Source organism: Chiloscyllium punctatum, chromosome 44 (genome assembly GCF_047496795.1).
Source record: "Chiloscyllium punctatum isolate Juve2018m chromosome 44, sChiPun1.3, whole genome shotgun sequence".
Classification (NCBI taxonomy): Eukaryota; Metazoa; Chordata; class Chondrichthyes; order Orectolobiformes; family Hemiscylliidae; genus Chiloscyllium; species Chiloscyllium punctatum.
In genome coordinates this window covers 39,932,949-39,958,201 of record NC_092782.1, presented here as the reverse complement: position 1 = coordinate 39,958,201, position 25,253 = coordinate 39,932,949, and the positions used below count along the sequence as shown (strand labels likewise).

Genomic DNA, 25,253 nt, shown 5'->3' with positions numbered 1-25,253 from the left:
GTATGGAGAGAAACTGAATTCTTGTAACTTGGGATCCTCTAGTTCCTAAATCTGGTTGTATTTCTTTCAACCTGAGAGACCAGGGGCGAACAAGAAACAAAATATTATGCAATCTGCACTTACCCTTTCGTTTCCTCCAATCCCCTCACTCCACTCAAAAACAAACACTGTAAAATGACAAACTATTATGGAGCATCAGGAGAGGCATGAGTTAATCCATAAGATTGCTTACAGCAGAATACACTTTTTTTTAAAAAAAGCAAAAAACAGTATACTGCACTGTAGATATGATTTTAATTTAGCAGATTTTTAAAAATCATGCATAACTTCAAAGGCTTCTAATTTCAGTTTTTGTTTTAAACCAATCTGTTAACTTAATCTGATTACGCAATGGGATAAGTGATACTTTGAATTCGGTAACGAAACATAACAAAAATGTCTCCAAATAAAACACACTTACTCTCTTTGGTAACCCTCAATTAATAGACAAAAATGTTGGCAGAATTGTTTGCTTTACCTATAGATTACCAATATAGGATTGAATACAGATACAATTCTTCAAGTACAACCGCATTAAAAACACTGCAGTGTCAAGGAACTGAACTTTGACCAAACTGTCATTAAAGCCCATCAGTGGCATTTTGTTAAACTTTTTTTAAAAACTTGAGACATTTTTGATTTAAGCATTTGCTTTGACATGTATGCAGCCCCTTTTTGTGTTATGGAACCAGATGTTGACAAGATACTTAGAATGAGATATTATGTTTCCACATATCTCCTATCATCTGTCAATTAAGCAAGATTAGACACAAACGGGAGATCTTCACTTTTATAAATGGCAAAAGACCTGAATTACACCAAATGTGGCAGTGATGTATAAGTATTTTGGTATGTAATCGTATTACTGATCAATAGGATTTTTAATAGTGTTCTGCTACGGCAAAGATATACAAGTAAATAGAGCACAATTAAAAGCTCTAGATTTGAAGCAGTTTTTTTTTTTTTGTTGAAAAAAGCACGAAGCAAAATTGTTAATGAATTCAGTTCTTAAACTGGTACAAGTCTTCAGTATCTGAAGTTCATGGTTGAAGTATGCAACTAACTTTGAAAAATTCAGTGCAGCTTGTGTATCTTCGTACAGAGGTACAATACCCTTCGTTGCTCAATAGTTAAGGAAGAATGATCATAGATCATTTTATGTTTCTTTCACACTTCATTTAGTACTTCTGCGTTTTGTTCATTGTCAGATGGCTAGGTTGGCAAAATTTTCTCATGATTCTGCTACTCTTGTGAATTGAGGTGGTTACATAATTTAGTTTCTACAATGTGGATTCCCTTTTTTCCTCCTCTCCCCAATTTGCTTGCCATGTCTCTGGACATACTTTTAAATGCACTGCTACGTTTTGTAAACTGGGTTAGCTTCTCAATTTTAAACAAAAAAAGTGAAGGTTATACATTCAAATATTTGAGCTGCCTGTAAACAGTGTTATTTCTTCTCTTGATTGTATGTTCTAATCTTGTGTATAGAGTTCTCCATCAATCCATGTTTTTAACTTACACACTTGATGCAATTTCTGTATTGAATATTTTAATGTAATTTATTTTGGAAGAACAAAGCTCAATTTCACTTTGGATGCTAAGATTGACAGCTTGAATATGGAAGAAATGGGAATACATTTACAATGCTGGTTACAAGTAATTTATTTCTCAGGTATTAGTTCCTTGTTTTACCTTCAATTATCTTGAAGTTGTATTGTGCTGTTTTTGGAGTTTTCACACAAGTAGCAGTGTTAAGGCTGACATTGAGGAAACTCCAGTGTTAATCGACATGATGGTTCTAACGCAAGATCATTGCAAATGATGTACTTTCAGAAGCTTCACATAGCTTCACACAATTAAAATACACCTAAATTGACATACATTGTGAATGCAGCCATTTTAATGCATGTTTGCACATCAAGTAAAGGTATTTGTCAAATGGCATCAATTCTAGTAATGCACATTTATGATTGAATACATTAAAGTAGGTTGACCTTTCAAGTAAGTTAGTACTTTTTAGGAAACATTCAAGAATAAGGAATAGACAAATGTCAGTTTCCAATCTTTCTAGAAATATCAAGAATGATAAATGAGCCATGAGTTGCGGTTACCATCTCTGAATAATATATACATCTTAATATACAAGTCAATAGCTTTACATATGTGACACCATGAAATTAATACTATGACAATCTACTACTATACAAAATAATTCCTGTTTCTATTAAGTATGAATACATAATACTATCACTGCAAAGGAGACAACTCTGGATTTCAAGTTGTCAGCTGCTGTATTGCTGTATGCATGGTACAAAATGTTCACAGTACAGCTGAACTGTTCAGCTAAGAGAAGCAATCTAAGGAAGTTGGGATATGCATTCTCTTTTCCTTTGGAAGGAAGGTTCTCTACAAAATGCATCTTAATCGGACTCCATGTAGCTCGATGGAAAGCAAATGTGACCACCTGTGGCACACAAAGGTTGATTGGTACTCTTGCAAATCCACACTTCATATCTTGTTCTTCTGGCAGTTTGGTGTTCATACATTGTCTTTTTACAGGAAAAGCTGACAAATCTCCAGTAGAGCTTCCTTTTTTGATTTGGTATTAATAAAATGAGCAGTTACCTTCCAGTACGTCCAATGGTTAGCACAGGAAAAACAAAGATTAATCAACATATGTCAGCAGCATATTAAATATGATTAAAATTTACATCTGTCAATTAATGTAATTTACAGAAGTTTAGTGTTATAGTTAGTGATGATCAGATCACTTTTAAAATTACCTGGTATAGAATTAACAGAACAGAGGGCTTTTTCAGCCTTTAATTTTGAGATAGGAATTCAATATGCTCGCGGTTTAACTAATTACCAAATTGCATTCTAATAATAGACTTTAAACCCACCAATAGTCATGCAAGTTATTTGCTAATATTCCACAAAGCTTCATCTCTGTTGACTGCTATTTGAGGGTAAGTGAACCTGTTATTTCCTATTACTTTAATGTATCATCTATTTATAGTCATAGAGATGTACAGCATACCACAGACCTTTCAGTCCAACTAGTCCATGCTAATCAGACATCCTAAACTGATCTAGCATTTGGCCCAAATCTCTCTCAACCCATCCTATGTACCCATCCCAGCTGCCTTTTAAATATTATTGTACCAGCCTAAATCACCATCTCTGCCACTGTCAGATTGAATCAAATTAGATGCACGTAATAGATTAAACCCATTAAAGATGCAATGTATTTTTAGTGTCAAATCATTGAGTCAACATTTGAGACACCAGAGGACAGCTATTTACCAAGATATTGGATCTCCTCTTTGGTCTGCATTGCTCATATAGGGTGTTGCACATAATATGATTAATTGGAAACATGGATGATTTGGTGATGGTAGATAATAGGTTTAAAAGTCCCGTTGGGGAGGGGGGGGTAAGGAGAGAACTGTTCAATTGTGTATGATAACACCTCAGGGTCTGGAAAAAAGGTGTTTAGGCCTTGTATTAAAAAAAAACTTTGTCATAGCTAGTGGATGTTTGATGGGGACGAATGCTAATTTAAAAATCTTGAGTCAAATAACTTGACAACTTGATCAAATTTGAATGGTAAACATTTTCATATTATTTAAAATATAACTTGATATAAAATGAGTACGTTTCTAATAGAGGTCTTTTCATCTTTCTGATGTTTAGCTACAAATTTCAAGATATTTATACATCAGTATAAAATGAAATAGATGAGTATATAGTTGGCAAATGACTTTCAACAGAAGTGAGGCATGGACGCAATGAAAATTAGGTTGTGCTCTAATTCTGTTTCATTGTGAAATAGCTAAAATTGAATGCAGGAGTGGGAATATTCACAATATTGATGAAGGTTCATATGGCTTCTTTCTAGATGGATAGAATTGAAAGTTGTTAAACTTGTATCAAATGTCATTGCAAGTGTGTAACTACAGTAGCACCTTGACTTACGAACTTAATCCGTTCCGGGGCCCGGTTTGCGAACTGCATCAATTTTTTCCCATTGTTCGGATAGCGTAAGAGTGCTTGGACAGCTATTCACCGCGCATGCGCCAAAGGCTAACTGAATGAGATCATGCGGGGCCCGAGAACTTTTACATTCAACAAGCGCAGAACAATGAAACCACGTGGTCGCACACAGGCTTTTTGCATTCGTACCTTTGTTCGTACCTTGAATTTCGTACATATGTTGAAGCAAAGTTTTACATCCAATCCTGTTCGTAAGCCGATTTGTTTGTGAACAGGGTCATTTGTATGTCGAGGCGCTACTGTACTGTGTAAAATTTCTGCTCGCTATGTTATAAAATTGGCTCTAGAACACCATGTAGGCATTAATATCAGAATTATGAGGTTATACGCATTTGGAAAGAATGAACGGACTGGGTTTCCTTCTCTGAAAAGATAGAGGGGTGACTACTTAATAGAGGCCTTTTGGAATTATTTAAGGTTTTGAAGATAACCGTAACTGCTAATTAGTAGGTGAGCAAAACTGAAGATTACCAATAGGAGACCAGCCTCAAAAAAGAATTCAGTGGGAACTTCTAAGCAGAGTTATGAGCATGTGAAATTTAGTACCAATTGGAGGAGTTGAGTTGATTTGTTATGGATGCATTTAAGAGAAAGTGAGGACTGGAGATCAGAGTCAAGAGTGTGGTGTTGGAAAAGCACAACAGGTCAGGAAGCATGTGAGAAGCTGGATGCATTAAAGTCATAGAATCCTGCAGCCAGCAACAAGTCCATGCCGAATGTAATTCCAAACTAAACTAGTCATCCCTACCTGCTCTTGGCCTATATCTCTCCAAAGCTTTTCTATCAATGTATCTCTCCAAATATCTTTTTAAATGTTAAAATTGTACCACATCCACCATTTTCTCAAGAAGTTCATTCCACATATGAACCATCTTTTTTTTCTTTAAAAAAAAAGTAAGTTTACCCTTTGTCTTTTTTTTTAAATCTCTCTGCTCTCACCTTAAATTTGCTCCCAGTCTTGAAATCCCCCATCCTGGGAAATATAAACTACCGTTAACTCTATTTATACCTCATTATTTTATAAACTTCTTTCAGATTGCCCTTCAAACTCCTACACTCTAGTGAAATAAGTCCAAGCCTTCATAATTCAAACCTTCCATACCCAGCAACGTCTTAAATCTGTATTGAACCCTCTCCTTCCTATAGCTGGGCAACCAGAGCTGGACACTATTCCAGAAGGTGCCTCACCAATGTCTTATACAACCTCAATATGATGTGTGCAGGCTAAATAAGGAAATAAAGGGTATAATACATAGATGATGAAAGAAGGTTTAGAGTTTTTGAAAAGATTTGTAGCACAGGTTGTGGATGAGTTCATAGATTCAACCATTGAACTGGTATGTTTTGTTGCCTCGTTTGGTGACATCATCAGTGCATCTTTGATAAAATGTTGGTGGTCTATCCCATCTGGTATTAAAGAATCCGGTGTAGCATATGCTTTTTATTCCCATCATTCTATTAAATGAACAGTTATGGATTGGTATGAACTTCACTGAGGCCAGAGGTATGGTCAGTGTGGACAATGTTACATTCTCTTTGCTTAGAGTTCCAGTACAGTAGAACAGGCATGCCCAACAGGTGGGTTGGGAGGAGTTGGCTCTTCCAGTCCTTGATCACCTCTGATAGGCTAATGTGGAAGTGGCCACTGTTTGGAAGAACAGCAAGTTATGGAAGTAACCCTACTTTCATCCAACCTGAGGCCTAGACACCAGAAGCAGTGACCAGTCTGGAGTGAATAGACCCTGCAAACGTTAAGGAGCTTGCTGAGCAGGTGAGGGAGTGAGACTGAGTCAGCAAGTAGGTTGAGATGTGGCTCTGGGCAATAGGAGACACTTTCTACATAGGTGCTAGCTCCCTAAAGTCAAAATGAGAATGCAGGCCTGAGCCCTTGAAGCCTTTGTGTCTCTTTTATCCTTCCATGGGACATGGGTGTTAGTGCTAAGTCCAGCATTGGTTTCACTATGAGTAGGTTCCTTAGTCATTTCTGGACTCAGTTACTATGGCTGTGATTACTGTGAGAGGGAGAGTAGAGAGAGTTTGCATGTTTGAGAGTTTTATGTAGAGGACAAAACCCCTGCAGCCCACCATGTCCACACTGGTTATCGAACACTTCGTCTGTACTATATGAACAAGGAATAAGAGTAGACCAATCAGCCCATCAAGCCTTCCTCACCATTCAGTAAGGTCACGGCTGATCTGATTTTTAATTTTCAACTTTATTCCTACAGATACCCGTGATGATCTTTTGTCCCCATGGTAATTAAGAATCTACCTTTTAAAAAATATTTAAAATTATAAATGCATTCACTGCCCTTGGAGCAAGGGAATTCCAAAAACACTCAACCCTTTTGAGAGAAAATGGTTCTGAGCTAATAGGCAGCCCTTATTTTTAAATTTCAAATCCTTGTTTTAGATTCTCTGGGCATGAGGAAATGTCCTTTACACGTCCACCTGAAGATCTTAGATGTTTTAGATTAGATTAGATTAGATTAGATTACTTACAGTGGGGAAACAGGCCCTTCGGCCCAACAAGTCCACACCGCCCCGCCGAAGCGCAACCCACCCATACCCCTACATTTACATCTACCCCTTACCTAACACTACGGGCAATTTAGCATGGCCAATTCACCTGACCTGCACATCTTTGGACTGTGGGAGGAAACCGGAGCACCCGGAGGAAACCCACGCAGACACGGGGAGAATGTGCAAACTCCACACAGTTAGTCGCCTGAGGCGGGAATTGAACCCGGGTCTCTGGCGCTGTGAGGCAGCAGTGCTAACCACTGTGCCATTCAGTCACTTCTGACTCTTCTGAACTGCAGAAGATACAGGCCTTGTAAGTCTTGCTTTTCTTCATAAGGAACTCTGCTCACTCCAGCATGTTAACATGGTAAGGATAGTAAGCAGTATTGTGCACAGTACACCACAGGCTGCCCTGTATAACTGAAGCACAACCTATTCCCATATTTAATTCCTCAATAAAACATAACATGCTTTCCTGATGACTTTCAGCACCTACATATAAACCTGTGACTTACGCAAGAGGACACTCCAATCTCTGAAGCTTAAAGCTTTGTAACCTCTTACCATTTTGGTAATGGGATTTTAAAAAATTCTTTCTGCCAAAATGGACAATTTCACATTGTTCCACATTATGCTCCTTTTGCCTGTTCTTTGCCCACTCGCAAACTATCCCCTTTTGTGTGTTTCAGATGTCCTCATCACAACTTGTTTCCCTACCTGTCTTTGTGCCTTCCGCAAATTTAGTTCCTATATGTTTGGTCCCATCTTCAAAGTCATTTACATAGGTTGTAAAAAAATATTGAAGCTCAGTGCTGACCCCTCTGGAATATTGTTCATGATATCTTGCCAGCATGAAAAGACCTATTTTATTACTCGCTGCTTTCTGTTAGCCAGGTAATCTATCCATGCCAATGTTACCCCCCAATACTGAGTTTTGTAGTTATTCGTTATGTGGTGCTGTTTAAAGTGTTTATCTAAATCTTTTTTAAATTTTAAAGTTCCTGCTTTAACTACCCTTTCAGGGAGAAAATGGCTGCGGCACCTAGATCACTTTAGATAATTGCAAACATTATGTCCGCTAGTGAATTATCTAATTCTGGGTCTTAGTTTGAATAATTTCCAATTCATAAGTAATGACTAATTACCACACTTTAATAGAGTAATGTCTGTACTAATTGCTTACACTGTTGTCTTGGAGCAAAATGAGCTGGTTGACTTCAAATATAGTTCGTTGCTGACAGCCACTACTATTCACTGCAAAACAGAATGCACTGTTCTTTCTGTAAAAGCTAATTATTTGTGAAGGAAATGCCAGTAGATGTCCTCCAGAGAAAGAAAGATTAATTTTTAAAGCATAACTAAGTCTACATGTTGTTTTCATGACTACTGTCAGATGCGTACATAGGATCCATTTATAGTCACTGACTGTAATACACAGATGAGTTCAATATTAATAAGCTAGTTTCTTCTGGTTCTCCATTTCCTGAACACATTTTGGGGATGTTGAGCCATATAACAAAGTATGGAGTTGGAGCTTATATGGTAGAACGTGGTGCTTTAAACTCTAACTGTAATATTAAATTCAGGATATTTATCACCACCTGTATTGAGTATGTTTGCTGAATTTGGATTACTATATTAAAGGAGTTGATACTTCCACCAGACCTTAAATACTACACTGTAGGTGCAGTATCTATTTTTGTGCCTCCAGGAAAGTTTTTAAATCAGGAAAATTAATAATTGATATCAAAAATTGCATGCTAAAACCAGATCTTCAAAACTTTGGCACAGCACCCAGCCGATTTTTGTTTCTTTGCAATTACTGTCATTATACTTAAGTGAATTTCCCATGTCGCCAAAATAATCTCGTACTGATCTCAGCAACAAAAATGTCACTAACATTTGTACATGCCCCTTCAGTAAATTTAAACTGGAGTATAAACTTATTTCTTGTTACTGGAATTAAGAATGTTAATGCTCTGCTTGCATGGTGCCAATTGTTTATCATTAGCAGTTTCACTGGCAAAACAAAACATTATCCAGCAAATTGCTGATTTTCATAATGCTGTACCAAAATTGGTTGAAATGACATCTCTACACTGGTAAGTGATGTCTTGTATATTAATCAAAACAGATTCTGTTTTGTGCTGTCATCTGGTAACAAAAACAGTGAGTAAGGATAATATGCATAGGATTACTCAAAATTCCTCAACCTGCAGAATCAAAATACATACCTCATTTTACATTAAGCATTTCCATCATCTGTAAAACAAAAAGATATAAAAGGTAAATTATTTTCAAACCAAAATGTCAACGGTGCTTACAATTGCCCACAAACTTGTGGTCTTCAGCATGATAATATCCAAAGTATCGCAGCAATTTCCTCTGGAATTTAGGACCTGTATTTAGGGAAAGCAACTGTGTATATCTTGAAACAATCTGAATAATCTATGGTACACCAAACCTAAACTAGGATGTGTATGTTACAATTTTTATTACAATATAAAATGTCAAAATTTAAGGGAAAGAAAGAGATGCATTGAATAGTTAAACAATATTTATGTCTGAGTTTGTTTAAAGTCTCTAACCATGATTAAGATATGAAAGAATGAGACTTTGCATTTGTAAGTTATATGTCCAGAGTGTATATGTTCTTACATTGTCAGAAAATAGCTTATATTTGAATGCACCCATCCTACCTTTTTCTGGCATAATTAGTGGAAAGATTCTACAACATTATATCCTTCTGTGTATTTCAGTGCTGAGTCTCTCAGTAAGATACTGCTATAGCAAAGATAATAGAGGAGCCAGAGAACAAAATAGGATAATGTACTAATTTTCACATTTAACTATGTATACGTAATTTTGAAGATTGCCGTATGATTTTACCCTAAGTCACTCCTAATAACCTCAGTCATTCCTAGTAGAAATGTTAGCCTTTTAATAAATACATTTGTGGTCTGCGATAAGTTAGTGCCCAAGTTCTGTGGCATCAGCTGCTCCCCTAAATGACCCCTCACTTCCACGGATTTAATTTTTAATCTGATTACTATATTTACTGGGTATTAGTAACAGTGAAAATTCTGATCTGGATCCAAACTGGTCTTTCAAGTGTATTAATTCAGTACCCTTCAGGGAGTGAATTTATAAATACTGAAGCAAGCTTTAGTTTAAACTGAGATGTTTTATTCCCCAAAGAGTTCAAACACTAAGAGGAAAGTTATTGAATTACATAAATCAAAGAATACAAACTGCTATTGTTTTCATTATGACCAGTAGACCTATTTCACTTGGACAGCATAATCTCGCGAGTATCTTGTAAAATAGCCAGAGAGAACCTATTTATGTTAATCTTTTGAAACACTTTGTATTCTAATTATACAGAATTGCGTGCAGTTCTGGTCTTGTTCCTATCAGAAGGATGTTGTGAAACTTGAAAGGGTTCAGAAAAGATTTACAAGGATGTTGTCAGGGTTGGAGGATTTGAGCTATAGGGAGAAGTTGAATAGGCTAGGACTGTTTTCCCTGGAGCGTCAGAGGCTGAGGGGTGACCTTAGAGAGGTTTATAAAATTATGAGGGGCATGGTTAGGATAAATAGACAAAGTCTTTTCCCTGGGCAGGGGGAGTCTAGAACTAGAGGGCATAGGTTCAGGGTGAGAGGGGGAAGATATAAAAGGGACCTAAGGGGCAACCTTTTCACAAATGTATGGAATGAGCTGCCTGGGGAAGTGGTGGAAGCTAGTACAATTGCGACATTTAAAAGGCATCTGGATGGGTATATGAATAGAGGAAGGGTTTGGAGGGATATGGGCCAGTTGCTGGCAAGTAGGACTAGATTAGGTTGGGATATCAGGTCAGCATGGACAAGTTGGACCCAAGGGTCTGTTTCTGTGCTGTACATCTCAATGAATCTATATGGTTGTTTTGCCTATAATGTAGACTTTCCTTTTGTTATTTGAACAAGAAATAAGAAATTTGATTTGAAAAGCAGCAACCTTTAGATTATAATTGGGCATTACCATCCTACTCCCCCAAAATGAGGAAGATTCAATTTGCCTAACTTGACAATCCCTGCAGAGCTCAACAGAACAGGTAATGTCAAATAAGTTGTGTGTTTTGTATCCCTACACAACTCACTGCAGTCTTGACTTATGACACCTTTAGGCAACCTTTCACTTAAAAACATATTTTAATTGGAAAAATGGTCAAAGCTCCTGATACAAATGTGATAAGTACCTTGGGGCATTCATTAGATTGAAGGTAATATTCTCGAGCAATTTCTGAATTTTGTTTCATGAGCAATTTTCCATTATGCATGATTAAAATTTCATTTACAGATACAATGTTTGCAGCCCATCAGGTAGCGAGGAGCACATGCATAGCAGTTGGTTGGAGTATCGTGAGAAATCTACTGCCTTGAGATGTAAATCAACAAGACCAAAGTTCCCTTTAATTTCGTGGAGACTGCAATAAGGAATAGTGCTGGTGCTAATGAGATGGTTTCTGCTGCCTCCAGAGATTTCACTCAAATTTTGTCTAGACCTCTGGCATCCCACAAGTACAATCTTGCTAAAGTAAAAACTGCTCAAGCAATTTACAACTGCAAATGCTTAACTTCTCCTCCTGCCTTGTTGCCCCTAATGGATAATGGTCTCAGAGAGAGCCTTAAAAATTGAGTTCTCCCACTAGATTAGTACAGGAGGCATATTGTTACTGTGTAGCACAAGGCATTCAAGTCTGATATGTTAATGAGGCAGTATATATGATTGCTTTCACACTCCTATAGTGTGTCTGTGCATCTTAGGAAGTGCTACAATGCCACATGATCTTGCTTTCTGTTGCAGCCACAAAGTAAGATCAAACTATGCTAAGATAGTTGCTCTTGGATTTGCTTATTAAATTTGTTAATATTCCCTTATGTCAGCAGACTTTAAATATCTTTAGCAACAAGGTGAAAGCAAGCATATTATTTGGTGGCAGCAAGTGAAAGAACAATATAGAAACATCTCTACCACTATCAAAAAGCTATGAGCAGATCACTGGTTCCATAGTGCATGTGTTAATCTATTTGGCTTTGTCTTAATCGTGGTTGAATGCATATGTTTGGGATTTTGAAGGTATCTATTTTGAGTTGTATACATTAGAAATTATTTAATGTTTTTAAAGTTAAATGTGCAAATAAAGCTATTTTTACTGTTCCTGAAGGAACCTTGTGTCGTTTGCTTTATTCCTTGGTAACAGGCAAATTGGGTTTTGGGGATTTTAAGACATTTGTGATGACTTCTGGAACAGTAGTTCATGATTATTGGCACAATATTTCCTGTTAAATTGTTACATAATTAAAAGTTAACCTCAGAAGACTGAAAGTTAGACCCCAAGATCAAAAGCTAACTATTATAAGGATCCCTTGGAAAACTAAATAGTTTGTGCCCTGGCAACCTATCCGTAGCTGCATATCATCCAAATGAAAAAATGTATTGAAACAAATGTCACTAGTTTCTACATAGTTGAAGCAGTCATCAATAGAATTAAACATATTGGAAATGAGTGTTTATGGAGCGATACAGACAATAGTCTGATTGCTAATGCAGAGTCATCTGACAAATCTTCAGCCCAACAGAGTCTGAAAGAACTACTTTGAGCATGCTAATTTCTGACACATTTAGGAAGACTGGTGATGCTGTTACAGTTGCTGTGCCTGTGAAAGATCAACTGAAGTTGGTGATAGTCCTGAAAGCTGCTAAATAAATAAATTCTTGTTCGAAGTGAAACTTGATTTCAATTGTGATGCAGTTTTAGGTAATTGCCATGAGGTGGCATTGTCTTCCATTGTAAAATCTGCTTCAAATAAGTCTTAAAAGTCGTGACTTTACACACTTATTGAATATAAGGAAGAAAGTGAGGACTGCAGCTGCTCTAGATCAGAGTCGCAAAGTGTGGCATTGGCAAAGCACAGCAGGTCAGGCAGCATCTGAGGAGCAGGAGAATTGACATTACAGCCATAAGCCCTTCAGGAATGTGAGGCTGGGGGAAGGCAGCTGGGAAGGTGATAGGAAGATGCAGGAGGGGGGTGGTGATAATCAGTCAGAGCAGGTAGGTGGAAAGGAAGATGGACAGGTAGGATAGTTCAAGAGGGTGGTGCTGAGTTGGAGGATTGGATTTGAGAAGAGAGATGAAACTGGTGAAATCAACTGATGGCACGTGGTTGGAGGGTCCCAAGCAAGATGAGGTGTCCTTCCTTCAGATGTTGGATGGCTCTGACTTGGTGCTGGAGGCGGCTCAGGTCTTGCTTGTTCTTGGTGGAATGGGAGGGAGAGTTGAAGTGGATATGTGCAGGTAAAAAGCCAGTGATAGAGACTGTTTGAATAGGTGTTGTGTTTTGATTCTGCTTTTGTATTTAGTTCAGCTGTAAATGTGAGAAAATAAATTTCAGAAAAGAACTGGAAAACAGAGGCATGTGTGAGGCTCTTAAAGTGAAGCTTAGTTTGGAAAATAGTCTGGGTTGATTATAGACATTGTTCTAATTGGTCAGAAAATAGCTTTTGCTTTAATTAAAAAGGCAAACTTGCTGCTAACACAAATAGTAAACAATATGATTTGTGAGATGTTGCTGTGCACAAACTGCCACATTTCACTATGCTAAGTATCACAATGCAAGAATTCCCATAAAGCCATTTAAGAAAGTCTGGAAACGTACTTTAATAGGAGCCAATGTACAAACTTAACAGGAATGGGAAGAGATCGAAGGTAGATCAATTTTTAAAACTCTTAGAAGTGGCTCACAAGGTAAAATATGTATTCAGCTGTGCATTGGCAGTCACCACAGAAATCATGCAAGACTTTCAAGTCCTGGCAACTGCAACCATTGTGGGGGTCCTGTGGCACAGTGGTGCTGTTCCTGTTACTGGGCCAGAAGACACGTGCTCTAGCATACCCAATTACATTGATTAAAATATAGGTTGTTCTGCTATAATGCAACAATTGTGTTCCTCTGCAACCTCTCACTACAGAAAATCACACTAGTGAAAACAGCTGCAGAAGATCACTTATACCCACTCAGTTGAAATTTTGTGTTATCCAAACAATGTCCACAATTCGTCAATCACGTTATAGCCAATTCATGTTGGAAACACATGCGTTATAGCAGAATATCCTGTAACTGAAAGTCTTTCAACAGAAAATAAGTGAAATTTTATTGGAAACCACAGCAAACCTGAAAGAAAATATTTTAGTTCACAAAAAAAACTTCTAAAGAATTCCATGAGCCCAATAATATTTCAGGGTAACTGAATATAACTGTTTCCTTGCCATTCATTCTATCCTATTTAAATGACAGAGTGTATATGACAATAGTGGACAATGGTTCATGCCTAAGCTTCACACATCCCCAGTTATCCTGAGCTAGCAAATGTGACACTTAAGACAAATTTGATTGAAAAGATGCTGCTGAGGCTGTCTCAGTTGTCACTTGCATTATTGGTCAATTTATTCATAGTTGAATTCTAATAACCAATAAAGACAACATACTGCGGTTGATAGAAACCTGATTTTAAAAAAAATACCAAAATCAGTAGAAACTCAGCAGGTCTAGCAGCATCTGTGGAGAGAGTAACCATTGACTTTTTCAAACCAGAGGATACAGCTTGAAAATACTGGGTAGACCATTTAGGACAGAGATGAGGATAAACGTCTTCACCCAGAGAATGGTGGCTGTGTGGAATGCTCTGCCCCAGAGGGCAGTGGAGGCCCAGTCTCTGGATTCATTTAAGAAAGAGTTGGAGAGAGCTCTCAAGGATAGTGGAATCAAGGGTTATGGAGATAAGGCAGGAACAAGATATTGATTAAGGATGATCAGCCATGATCATATTGAATGGTGGTGCAGGCTCGAAGGGCAGAATGGCCTACTCCTGCACCTATTGTCTATTGTCATTAATACTCCTCCTCTCTTCACAGATGCTGTTAGACCTGCAGAGTTTCTACAGCAATCTTATTGTTTCCAAGAAACCACTGTTTTCTTTGCTACTAATGGTCTTGGGCCAGGACTCCTGAAAAAATTCCCACCCCCAAGTGGTATTAAACAGAGGCCTTGGCTGCCTCATGTGAATGTAAAAAAGATGAGCCACGTTCTGCTGGGGTCTGTATTTCTCCTGTAATCTAAATCGCCTGCAGAGTGTCTGATCATTTATCGCATTGCTGCTGCTGTGTAAAACTAGGTGAAACTTTGCCATCACAATATCATCAAGTAAATAGAGTATGAAATGTTCTATGTGATACTGAGAAAACTAATGGCACTATAATTTTCCTCTTATTAATAGAAGGCATCCAACTGGAACAAAGTATTGAGCAGGAAAGTATCAGCACTAATTGACAGCAAAAGTCATCTGATTTTTGATAAACAAAAATTGGTTACATAATGGCAACCAACAGTTAGAAAAGCCATTTCTTGTCGTAGCAAGTCCAATCTGATCTTGCAGTTTTAAAGTAGAAATCTCTTTTCAAGCTGTCAAGTTCCCTTTGTGTAGAATATAGTTGTTTTCATTTACATTTTGTAAATATGAAGCAACAGATATAACAAGGAAAACAAGTCAAATGAGCTAAGCTTTAAAATGATGTGTTACAACCTTAGTTTTACATTTTTGCTGTTCAGAGATACACAAACAGGATTAAAAAAAAACACACACTTTCAGACACACCAAGCCTGAATGACAAATGGTCTCTGGCTCAGGGTGGTGGAGAGAAGCAAGCATCCAGAAAGATTTCCTCACAGAGAGTGATTAGTAGTTGGAATAGTTGCCAGGGGCAGTGGTTGAGACGAGGAGACAACCTATTTAAGAAACAGCTGGCTGTTGTAATGGGGAGACAGGACCTTTAAGCAGTATTTTCTCAGGCCTTGAGTAGCATTGTGTCCTTCCGAGAAGCTAGATAGTACTAATTCCCAATATGAAGGACAAAGCAGTTATCTGGTACCACAATTTCCCACTTGGTTTCTCAAGCCTCCAGTCACCATTGCCATTTTTTCCCTGCATAATGCATAGCCATCATCCTCTTCCACTTTTTCTCCATGCAACTGAGCAAAGCCAAACCTCTGGCCTCACTACCTCATCATGGCATATCTTGAATCAATTCACTCACCCCTTTAGAACTTTGGAGTTCACAGACACCTATGCCTTGCATGCTTCTGTCAATTCACTTTGCACACAATGACATAAATACATCTTGTGCATCTACAGGTAGGTTTGTCAGGGACATTTGGTGGACAGAATAAAAGATTGGAAAATTCCATCAATGTTATCAGTGCTATTTTGGCTCCTTTTCTGCTGTTTGATTAAGATGTGATAGTGATAATAACAAGAACTGGAGTCCTTGTATGTAGCATAATTGGAGTGAATGTGACTTGGAGAGAGGATGGTGATACTTACTCTTTTGGAATTCAAAAGATTATTGACCTTGCTCCTGCATTGCTGTGCATTTTGTTTGGTTAGAGAACTATTTAGCAGTGTGCTCAAGAAAGGACATTTCTCCTATCCACCACTCCAACCTGCATCTCTGGGTCCCTATCTGTAATGCAAGGTATAAGTTCTCCCTTCTGGGCCACATCCTCTGTGATGATGGTCAAGTAGCAGTTCCTGGTTGCAGTATTCAAAATGTTGTGGAACTGGGCTTTAAATATGATACCAGCAGTGTGGAGGTCTTCAGGTCCTAACAGTGGCTGGTGCTTCCATCACCCCTTCTGATTGCAAGAGGAGCCAAACATTGGAGAGGTCCAGTACATTAATAATGAGCTGGAGAGCAGATGATTGCATGAGAAAAGTCATTATGGGCCATAACAGACTGCCAACATGAAGTCCACTGAAAACAGCTTTTCACCAAAAAAAAAGGGAAATTGTTTTTCTTGGAGCACAAGATGAAATAGAATGTATAGTCTTTTTTGTCCCAAACTAGGCTATGATTTTGCATGAATAGTTTCAAGGCCACATATTAGCAGTAAAGCCTTTAAGTGTGAACTGACTCAGAAGGAGTAAATGTAAAATCAGTACAGATAAAAGCATTTCACAGTTTGCATGAATAGGTCTTGAAAACATTAATGTTCTGAATGTAGAAAATACATTTTCTGTCTTCCAGATTTTAATTTTCAGCAACAGTCAAAAGTCGAATCCCCATGGAATGCAATATGTTTGACATCTATCTCCCAGCAGCCTTGTTTTTAAAAAAAAATGTTAGTTAAGGATGTCAAAAATAATGACAACAATATTCACACACTGCAGAGGCAATGCTGTGTGAAGTTATAGTTCTTTACATTAAATCAAAAATTCTGATGCTTTTACAAGTAGTCCAGACCTCATCAAATCAAATAGTTTAATCTGCACAATATTGGTGCTAAGATGAATAATTCAAAATATGTAGGTTACCTAGTCATGACAAATAGTAATAGCCTCAAATATTTCATGTTGTCATGAAATTTGATGGCCTTGTTTCGCAATGGAGATTCATCAAGGTATCCTTGATTACAGACTTTGACAACTTCAGTAGGAAAACGGAAACTGCACAATGACCTACTGGATTGAACATAGTCATTAAAGCTTCATTTGTTTTGTGAGTTGAAATACCAACAGCTCAAACTGGAAATTTCAGGTATAAATACCTACTCGCAAAATACAATTAAGCTTTGATGCTCTGTTTAATTAAACAACTGTGTAATTTCAAAGTAAAAAGGAACTGCTCACACCTGCACACACACACACCATGGGTGTTGGGGAAAAATAAAAAAAAATAAACAGGAGATTTAAGCACTACCGCAGTTAGGCGGTAGTGTGGGGGTTAAGGAAATAAAAAGAAAGAAGAAAAAAAATTTTAAAAAACAAAAAATAAAAAGGAACTGCTGCTCCTGATCTTCGGGCACCCGGTATGGAGGAGAAAGAATTCCTCGTGGGTCAGCTCCTGGGCCTGGCCAAACTGGCCATCAACAGGTCCAGGCAGCGAGCTGTGGAGGGGGTCGTTAGGGCCGACTGCCTGCCCCTCTTCCACGGTTACGTTAGAGCCTGGGTGTCCACCAACACCCTGGAGTTGTTCAGGGAGAGGTGGGCGCCGCAGGGAGTAGAGTGAATTATTTCCCCCTCCAACTCTATTTTGATTTAGTCCCTACCCTCCCCTTCACTGTTTTGATCATACAACATTGCCCTTTGATGTGAAGGGCAGTGCTTGTCACTGGCCACTCGGGTGTTTGCCTATCAGTGTGTGTGTGTACACACACAGGCAAGGACTCTCCTCCTTGAAGGGGACTGTCCCTGTTGCTGCTTGGGGCCTGCCTCACTACTGCGGCCTGGGACTTGCCTTGGGGCCCCTCCCAGGACCTCCACCACTGCTGCTGTTATTAGAGGCCCACCTCCACTGCTGCTGCCTTGGACTCAATTTTGGGGCTGCCTGGGACTTGCCTTGGGGACCCTCCCCAACAGGTCTGCCCCCCACCGCTGTGAACAAGGGCCTGCCCAGGACTTGCCAGAGGCCTGCCTCCACTGCTGCTGTTGCCTGAGGCCTGTCTCCACCACCGCTGCCTGGGACTCACCTTGGGCCCCTCCCCACAACCTCCACCACCACTACTGCTGCTGCTGCCTGGGACACAATTTTGGGTCTGCCTGGGACTTGCCTTGGGGACCCTCCCCAACAGGTCTGCCCCCCACCATTGCAACCAAGGGCCTACCTGGGACTCACCGGAGGCCTGCCTCCACCGCTGTTGTTGCCCGAGGCCAGTCTCCACCGTCACTGCCTGGGACTGTCCCCACAATCTCTACCACTGCTACTGCCACAGGCCCAACTCAACATCCAGCAGCAGAGTATGGCGAGCCCGAAGGTCGCGGGGCCCAGCCGCACCTACGCCGGGGTAGCCACTGTTTTAGGCTCAGCTGTCCCAATCCCAGCCGCAACCCAAACCCCCTTCAGGCACCTGACAAAACGTCTGGGGGTAAAGGCCTATCCCCACCCCAACATGTCCATCGAGGCCTGCAGCAAGGCCATGGCTAGTGCGGTCAGCCCACTGGTCATCGTCGCTGCGGCCTGGATGTACGGGAAGGCCGTCTTTTTCCTGAAGACCGAGCAGGCGGTCCACCTGGCTATGGAGAGGGGGCTCACTGTGGGCAGAACACATTTGCCCATCGACCCTTTGGAGGTTACGGCCCAGAGGGTCGTGATCTCCAACGTCCCGCCTTTCATTGCCAGTGAGCTCCTTCTTCCCCACCTCAACACCTTGGGGGAGATCCGGTCAGGTATCCAATTGCTCCTGCTCTGTCCTAAGGACCCCACCCTCCGACACGTATATTCCTTCTGACGCTAGGTGTTCATTTGCCTGGCCCAGGAGGAAGTCACCGGGAGCTCCTTCACCCTCCTCCTCCAAGAGGGTGCGGCCTACTGCCCCCACTCGCCATCACCTGATAAACCAGGGGCAGGGCAGGAAGTGACATGGCTGACCCTCCCCACCCTGGCCACGCCCCCTGTTTTCCCCCAGCCAATCGTATTCCGGGAAAGGCTGGGGGGGAGGGGGGGAACCTCGGGCCCCATGACCACCAAGGCAGGCGGGGAGGGGAAGGCCCATAAATACCCCCCGTCTCTTCAGGGAAGCAGGGCTGGCCCTTGGAGGGGCGCAATACTCCAGCAGTGTGCTGGTGGTGCTGCCCCTCTCCAGGGGATGAGCCAATGGTGCCTCTTAACTGTCCTGCACTGCCAAAACCTCAAGGGGCTACAACAGGGCTTCCTGCTGCCTTGACTCCTTGGGCCCCTGGGGAGGACTTTAACAACCATGAAGGCCATGGTGCAGGCGATGACAGAGGACCCTTTACTGGGTCGCCGAGTGGTGGAGGGGAGGAAGGTGTTATCCTCGCTCCTCCCTCCCAGACTGTTTTTTTCTGGGGGCCTTGGCCCAGGGGGATGACCTTTTCCCTGAGGAGCCAGGCGTCCCGGTGTCAGGAGAGGAGCGGAGCCCTGAGCCTCCGCCGCCTGATGACCTGAACTCGGGGTGTTCCGGGATGGGGTGTGCCGAGGAAGGTACTGCCGGTGACCCTGGGGGTGGGGTTGCTGGGGGTTTGAGGCTAGTTGGCGGTGCCGGACCAGCCCCCATCCTCTTGGTGGGGGAGGGGTCGGTGACTGAGGGTGACCTCCCGGAGGAGGGTTTGGGATTGTTGGCGGACACCGGGGACGATGTGGACTCTGTCTGCAGTGACATTTTCGAGTCCCAGGTGCCCCCCGCCAATCTCCCCCTCATCCCCCTTGAGGAACTCCGGGAATTTGTTGAGGAAACTCTGAGTCGCTGAGATAGAGCCCAACTGGTGCTCGATCGCTGGAACTCCTTTGAAAGAATTTACTGGTTGGCGCATGCTGCTCGCCAGGCGCCTGGGCTTGATGTCAATGAGCGAAAGCAAGTCAGGAACTTCCTGGGGGCACTCCTGGTGAGGGCAAGGGACTTCTGTGCCCCTCCCTCATCCTCCCTGTAAATGTGTATATAGGTTTTTAACTGTACTGGTGGTGGTTGCATAACGCTTCCGACATGGAGACGACTATAGCCAGCCTCAACATCAACGGCAGCAGGGAGTCACAGCGTAGATTCCAGACCCTCTCGGTCCTTCGGGACGGGAGGTATGCGGTGTGCTTCCTGCAAGAAACCCACACTACCCCAGGAGACGAAGCCACCTGGCTCCTGGAGTGGTTGGAGGGGAGGGAGGGGGGTCTACACAAGTCACCTCACCTGCAGATCTGGCGGGGTGGCTATCCTGTTGGCCCCGCATTTTCAGCCGGAGATCTTGGGGGTCAGGGAGCCTTGCCAGGCTGTTTGCTTCACCTGACGGTTCGGCTGGGGGGCGCGGTGCTTCACTTGGTGAACATCTACGCTCCCCTGGCCGGGTCGAGGCAAGCGAGCTTCTTTGAAGAAGTGTCCGCTCATCTCGCTTCCATCGACGAGAACCAGTGCGTCGTCCTCGGGGGAGATTTTAACTGCGTCCTCGAGGGCAGGGACCACAGCGGTGCCCGCACTGGCTGGGTGTCGGGGAAGAGGTTGGGGGACTTGGTCAAGTCCTTTGATCTGGTGGACGTCTGGCGGAATCTCCATCACCTTCACCTTCGTGAGGCCTTGGGTCGGAGTGTCCAGAATCGACCTCCTGTACGTTTCGTGGGCGTACGCCTCCTGTTTTCTGAAGGCCTCTACGTGGCAGGTGTTGTGCACGGACCATCACCTGGTGTGGGCGGAACTCCTTCCGTTCGGCGCCAGGCTTGGCTCCGCGTACTGGCACTTTAACAACCTGCTGCTGGAGGACGAGCGGTTCCAGGACTCGTTTCGTCGTTTCTGGACCGGCTGGAGAGGAAGCGGGGAAGCTTCCCCTCCCTGAGGCTATGGTGGGACGTGGGCAAGGCTCACGTCTGTGTCTTCTGTCAGGAGTACGCGAGGGGGTCGACCAAGAGGTGGAAATCCAGGATCGGGGAGTTGGAGAGGGAGATGCTCGACCTGGAGTCACGCCTCGGTCAGCCCGACGTGGACCCAGCCCTGCGCGGGACGTACGAAGAGGAGAAGGCCGCGCTCCGGGACCTGCAGCTCGTCGGGGCTTGGGGCGCGTACATGAGGTCGCGGATCCAGCTCCTCCAGGACCTGGACCTCGGCTCCCCCTTCTTCTACTCGCTGGAAAAAAGGCGTGGCACCCGTCAGCAGCTCCTTGTGCTGCTGGCTGACGACGGGTCCCTCGTCTCGGATCCGGAGGGCATCAGGGCCCACATTCAAAACTATTACACAGCTCTGTTCTCTCCGGATCCGTCCAGCGAGGATGCTCGCAGAGTTCTGTGGGACGACCTGCCGGAGCTCAGCCCGGAGGACGCCGGAAGGCTCGACGCTCTCGTCACTTTAGAGGAGCTGACCAGCGCCCTCGACCGGCTCTCGAGGGGCAAAACCCCGGGGCTGGACGGGCTGACTGTGGAGTTCTTCAGGGCGTTCTGGGACGTCCTGGGGAGTGACTACGCACAGGTCCTGGGGGAGTGTCTAAATGCCGGACAGCTGCCCCTTTCTTGGTGCAGGGCGGTCATCGTCCTGCTGCCAAAGAAGGTGGACCTTTGTTCCCTAAAGAACTGGCGTCTGGTCTCCCTCCTCAGCATGGACTACAAAGTCTTCGCCAGGGTGTTGTTTTCTCGCCTGGCTTCCGTGCTGGCCCATATGATTCACCCGGACCAGTCCTACACGGTCCCGGGCCGGAGGATACACAACAATGTCCACCTGGTCCGGGACCTGATCCATTTCTGTCGACTGGCTGGTCTGCCGAGCGCCTTCCTGTCTCTCGACCAGGAGAAGGCGTTCGACAGGGTCGATCACTAGTACCTGCTCGGGACTCTGCGGGCATTCTGGTTCGGGACGTGGTTCGTCGCCCGGATCCGACTTTTGTACGCCGCCGCAGAGTGTCTGGTTAAAGTTAACAGGTCCCTGACGGCACCCCTTCGCTTCGGGAGAGGAGTGCGTCAAGGCTGCCCCCTGTCCGGCCAGCTGTATTCCCTGTGCGTGGAGCCTTTCCTGCGCCTCTTGCGGAGGAGGTTGTCGGGGCTGGTTCTGTGCGGCGCGGGTATGGGGGTGGTCCTCTCGGCCTACGCCGACAACGTGCTCCTCACTTTCACCGACCCGGCTGACCTGGAGAGGATGCACGAGTGCCAGGCCGTGTACTCTGCGGCGTCATCCGCCAGGATCAACTAGGCCAAATGTTCTGGACTGCTGGTCGGTCCGTGGCGGGTGGACTCTCTGCCGGAGGAGTTAGGGGGGTTCAGCTGGAGTACCACCCATCTCCTCTACCTGGGGGTCTACCTCAGCCCGGCTGAGGAATCCTGGCCGGCCAACTGGCAGGAGCTTGAGGCCAAAGTCTCTGCTCGCCTAGGCCGCTGGACAGGACTGCTCCGAGTGCTATCTTACAGGAGTCGAGTGCTGGTCATAAACCAGCTGGTGGCCGCCATGTTGTGGTACCGGCTGGTCACTTTGGTCCCTCCTCCTGGCTTTGTCGCTGACATCCAGAGAACGTTGGTCGACTTCTTCTGGGACAAAAAGATGCACTGGGTCACCACGCAGGTTCGGAGTCTCCCTATTGAGGAGGGCGGTCAGTTGCTGGTGTGCGTCTGCACCCAGGTCGCGATGTTCCACCTTCAGACCTTGCGGCGATACCTTTACGTCGAGCCTCCTCCTAGGTGGTGTGCCCTGGCGACGTATTTCTTCCACCAGGTGCGTAACCTCAACTACGACACACAGCTCTTGTTCGTCAACCGTGACTGTTTGGAGGTCGCCCTCAAGACGCTGCCTGTCTTTTACCAGGACCTGATCACTGTCTGGAACATGGTCGAATCGCGTCGCGCCTACCCTCCGGCTGGAGTAGCGGCTGTTGTCAGGGAGCCGTTGCTCAGGAATCCGCACCTCCATACTCGCGGGTTCGAGTGGTTGTCGGAGGGGAGGGCCGTGGCGGCGAGGGTGACCAGGGTCGGGGACGTGCTGGGTGCCGGGGGCCTGGGCTGGACGCTGCCGCAGGACATAGCGAGCAGGGCAGCGGTAGATGTCCGGTACGTGGCCACCGCCATCCGACCCCTTAAAACGGCGGTGCTTGGACCCGACGTAGTGCACCAGCTGGAGGATGCTCAGGTGTGCGGTGGGATCCCGTCCGCGCTCACCCTGGCCCGGACGGAATTTCACATTGGCCCCAAGGTCCCGTACTTCCCGCGGAAGTCTGTGCCCCACAACCTGAGCCACCTCCGGAATTTTAATTTTGTTCCCTTCCAGGGGGTAAAAAGGAGGGCCCTATATAGAATGCTGCTGCACACTGTCCACCTCTTCTCCCTCATCCACCGTCTGGACACGCTGTGCCCATTTGCCACCGGGCGGTGGGGATCCCCAGTGGAGGGCTCTCTATGCGGGAGTCCTTCCCCTTTCTCTCGGGGATCTGGGGTGGAGGGTGCTGCACGCAGCAGTCCCCTGCAACCGCAGATTGCGGTGGTTCACGGACTCCCAGCCCAACTGCTTGTTCTGTGGAGTCCGTGGACCACGTATATATTGGGTGTGGGCGTTTGCACTCCCTTTTTTGATTTTCTTAAAAACCTCCTCCTCTGCTTTTGGCTGCACTTCAGTCCCACGCTCCTGATCTTTGGGCACCCGGTATGGAGGAGGGAGGGCAGGTCTGAAGACCTCCTCGTGGGTCTGCTCCTGGGCCTGGCCAAACTGGCCATCAACAGGTCCAGGCAGCGAGCAGTGGAGGGGGTCATTGGGGTCGTTAGGGCTGACTACCTGCCCTTCTTCTGTGGTTACTTTAGAGGCCAGGTGTCCTTGGAGAAGGAGCATGCGGTGTCCACCGACACCCTGGAGTTGTTCAGGGAGAGGTGGGTGCCGCAGGGAGTGGAGTGCATTATTTCCCCCCTCCAACTCTATTTTGATATAATCCCTGCCCTCCCCTTCACTGTTTGATCACACAGCATTGCCCTTTGATGTGAAGGGCACTGCTTGTCACTGGCCACTCGGGTGTTTTCATATCTTCCTGCTGGTGGAAGTCGAATAAAGATTCGTACACGTTGTGTCTCTCATTGTGTCTCACACTGCACGCACACAACATGGTTGTGGAAAAGTGAGGGGAAAAAAAAGGAACTGCTCCTTACACTATGCTACTTGGCTCCTACCTCTGAGGAATACATTTTCACAAAATCTGCTCTGCTTCAGACAACTTTGAGCATTGGGTCCAGTACTGACGACAATAGGAAGGAGATTATTAAATAGAAAAGGGTGCAGAAAAGATTCACAAGGATGTTAAACCAACTGAAGAATTTGAGTTATAAGGAAAGGCTGGATAGGTTGGGTTTTTTTTTTCCTTGGAGCATAGGAAGTTGAGGGGTGACCTTATAGATGTTTTTAAAAAATCATGATAAGATGAATAGCAAAGAACTTTTCCTTAATGTAGGGAGTTTAAAAACTAGGTTTAAGGTGAAAGGGAAAAGTTTTAAAAGGGAACTGAGGGGTGACTTTTCCACATAGAGGGTGGTGTGTCTATGGAATGAACTGCCAGAGGAAGTGGTAGAGGCAAGTACAGTTACAACATTTAAAAGACATTTGGATAATTATGGGAATAGAAAAGGTTTGAGATATGGGCAATGTACAGGAAAATGGGACTAGTTTAGTTTGGGAAACCTCGTCAGCCTGGATAAGTTGGACCAAAGGGTCTGTTTCTGTGCTGTATAACTCTGTGCTGCTGAAATCTCTTCTATACCTTTGTTCCCTCTGTGCTTAGCTATTCCATTGCTGTCCTGGCCTGCTTCCCATCATCCATCATAAACTTCAACTTATCCAACACTCTGTTGCTCATATTCTAACGCATGCTGTGTCCTGTTCACCCATCATTCCTGTGTTTTCTAGATTATAATGGCTCCTAGTTTTACAACACTGAATTCAAAATATTCATCACCATTCTGAATCACCTTGTGGTCTCACAAACCTTGCTGTGCAATCTTTGCAACCTCCTGAAATCCTGCAGACCCTCAGGAATCTTGATAATATCTCTGGCATATTGAACATTGCTGAATTCAATTGTACCGCCATTGGTGATTTTCTTTTTTGTAACCAGAGTTCTGTAACTCTTGCATTCATTTAGTCTCTCTC

At 43.8% G+C, this 25,253-nt stretch overlaps 1 protein-coding gene across 1 annotated transcript in view; it reads right to left on the bottom strand.

Annotated features, from left to right (window-relative positions):
- Nucleotides 1-282: 282 nt before the first annotated feature.
- Nucleotides 283-25,253, bottom strand: part of lhfpl3 (LHFPL tetraspan subfamily member 3) — a 309,308-nt gene continuing 284,337 nt past the window's right edge. The window contains exons 3-4 of the mRNA XM_072562708.1: nucleotides 8,853-8,880; nucleotides 283-2,664 (exon numbers count right to left, since the gene is read on the bottom strand). Of these exons, the coding sequence (XP_072418809.1) occupies nucleotides 8,864-8,880 (17 nt within the window). The 3' untranslated portion in view covers nucleotides 283-2,664; nucleotides 8,853-8,863. The remainder of the gene's footprint in view (nucleotides 2,665-8,852; nucleotides 8,881-25,253) is intronic.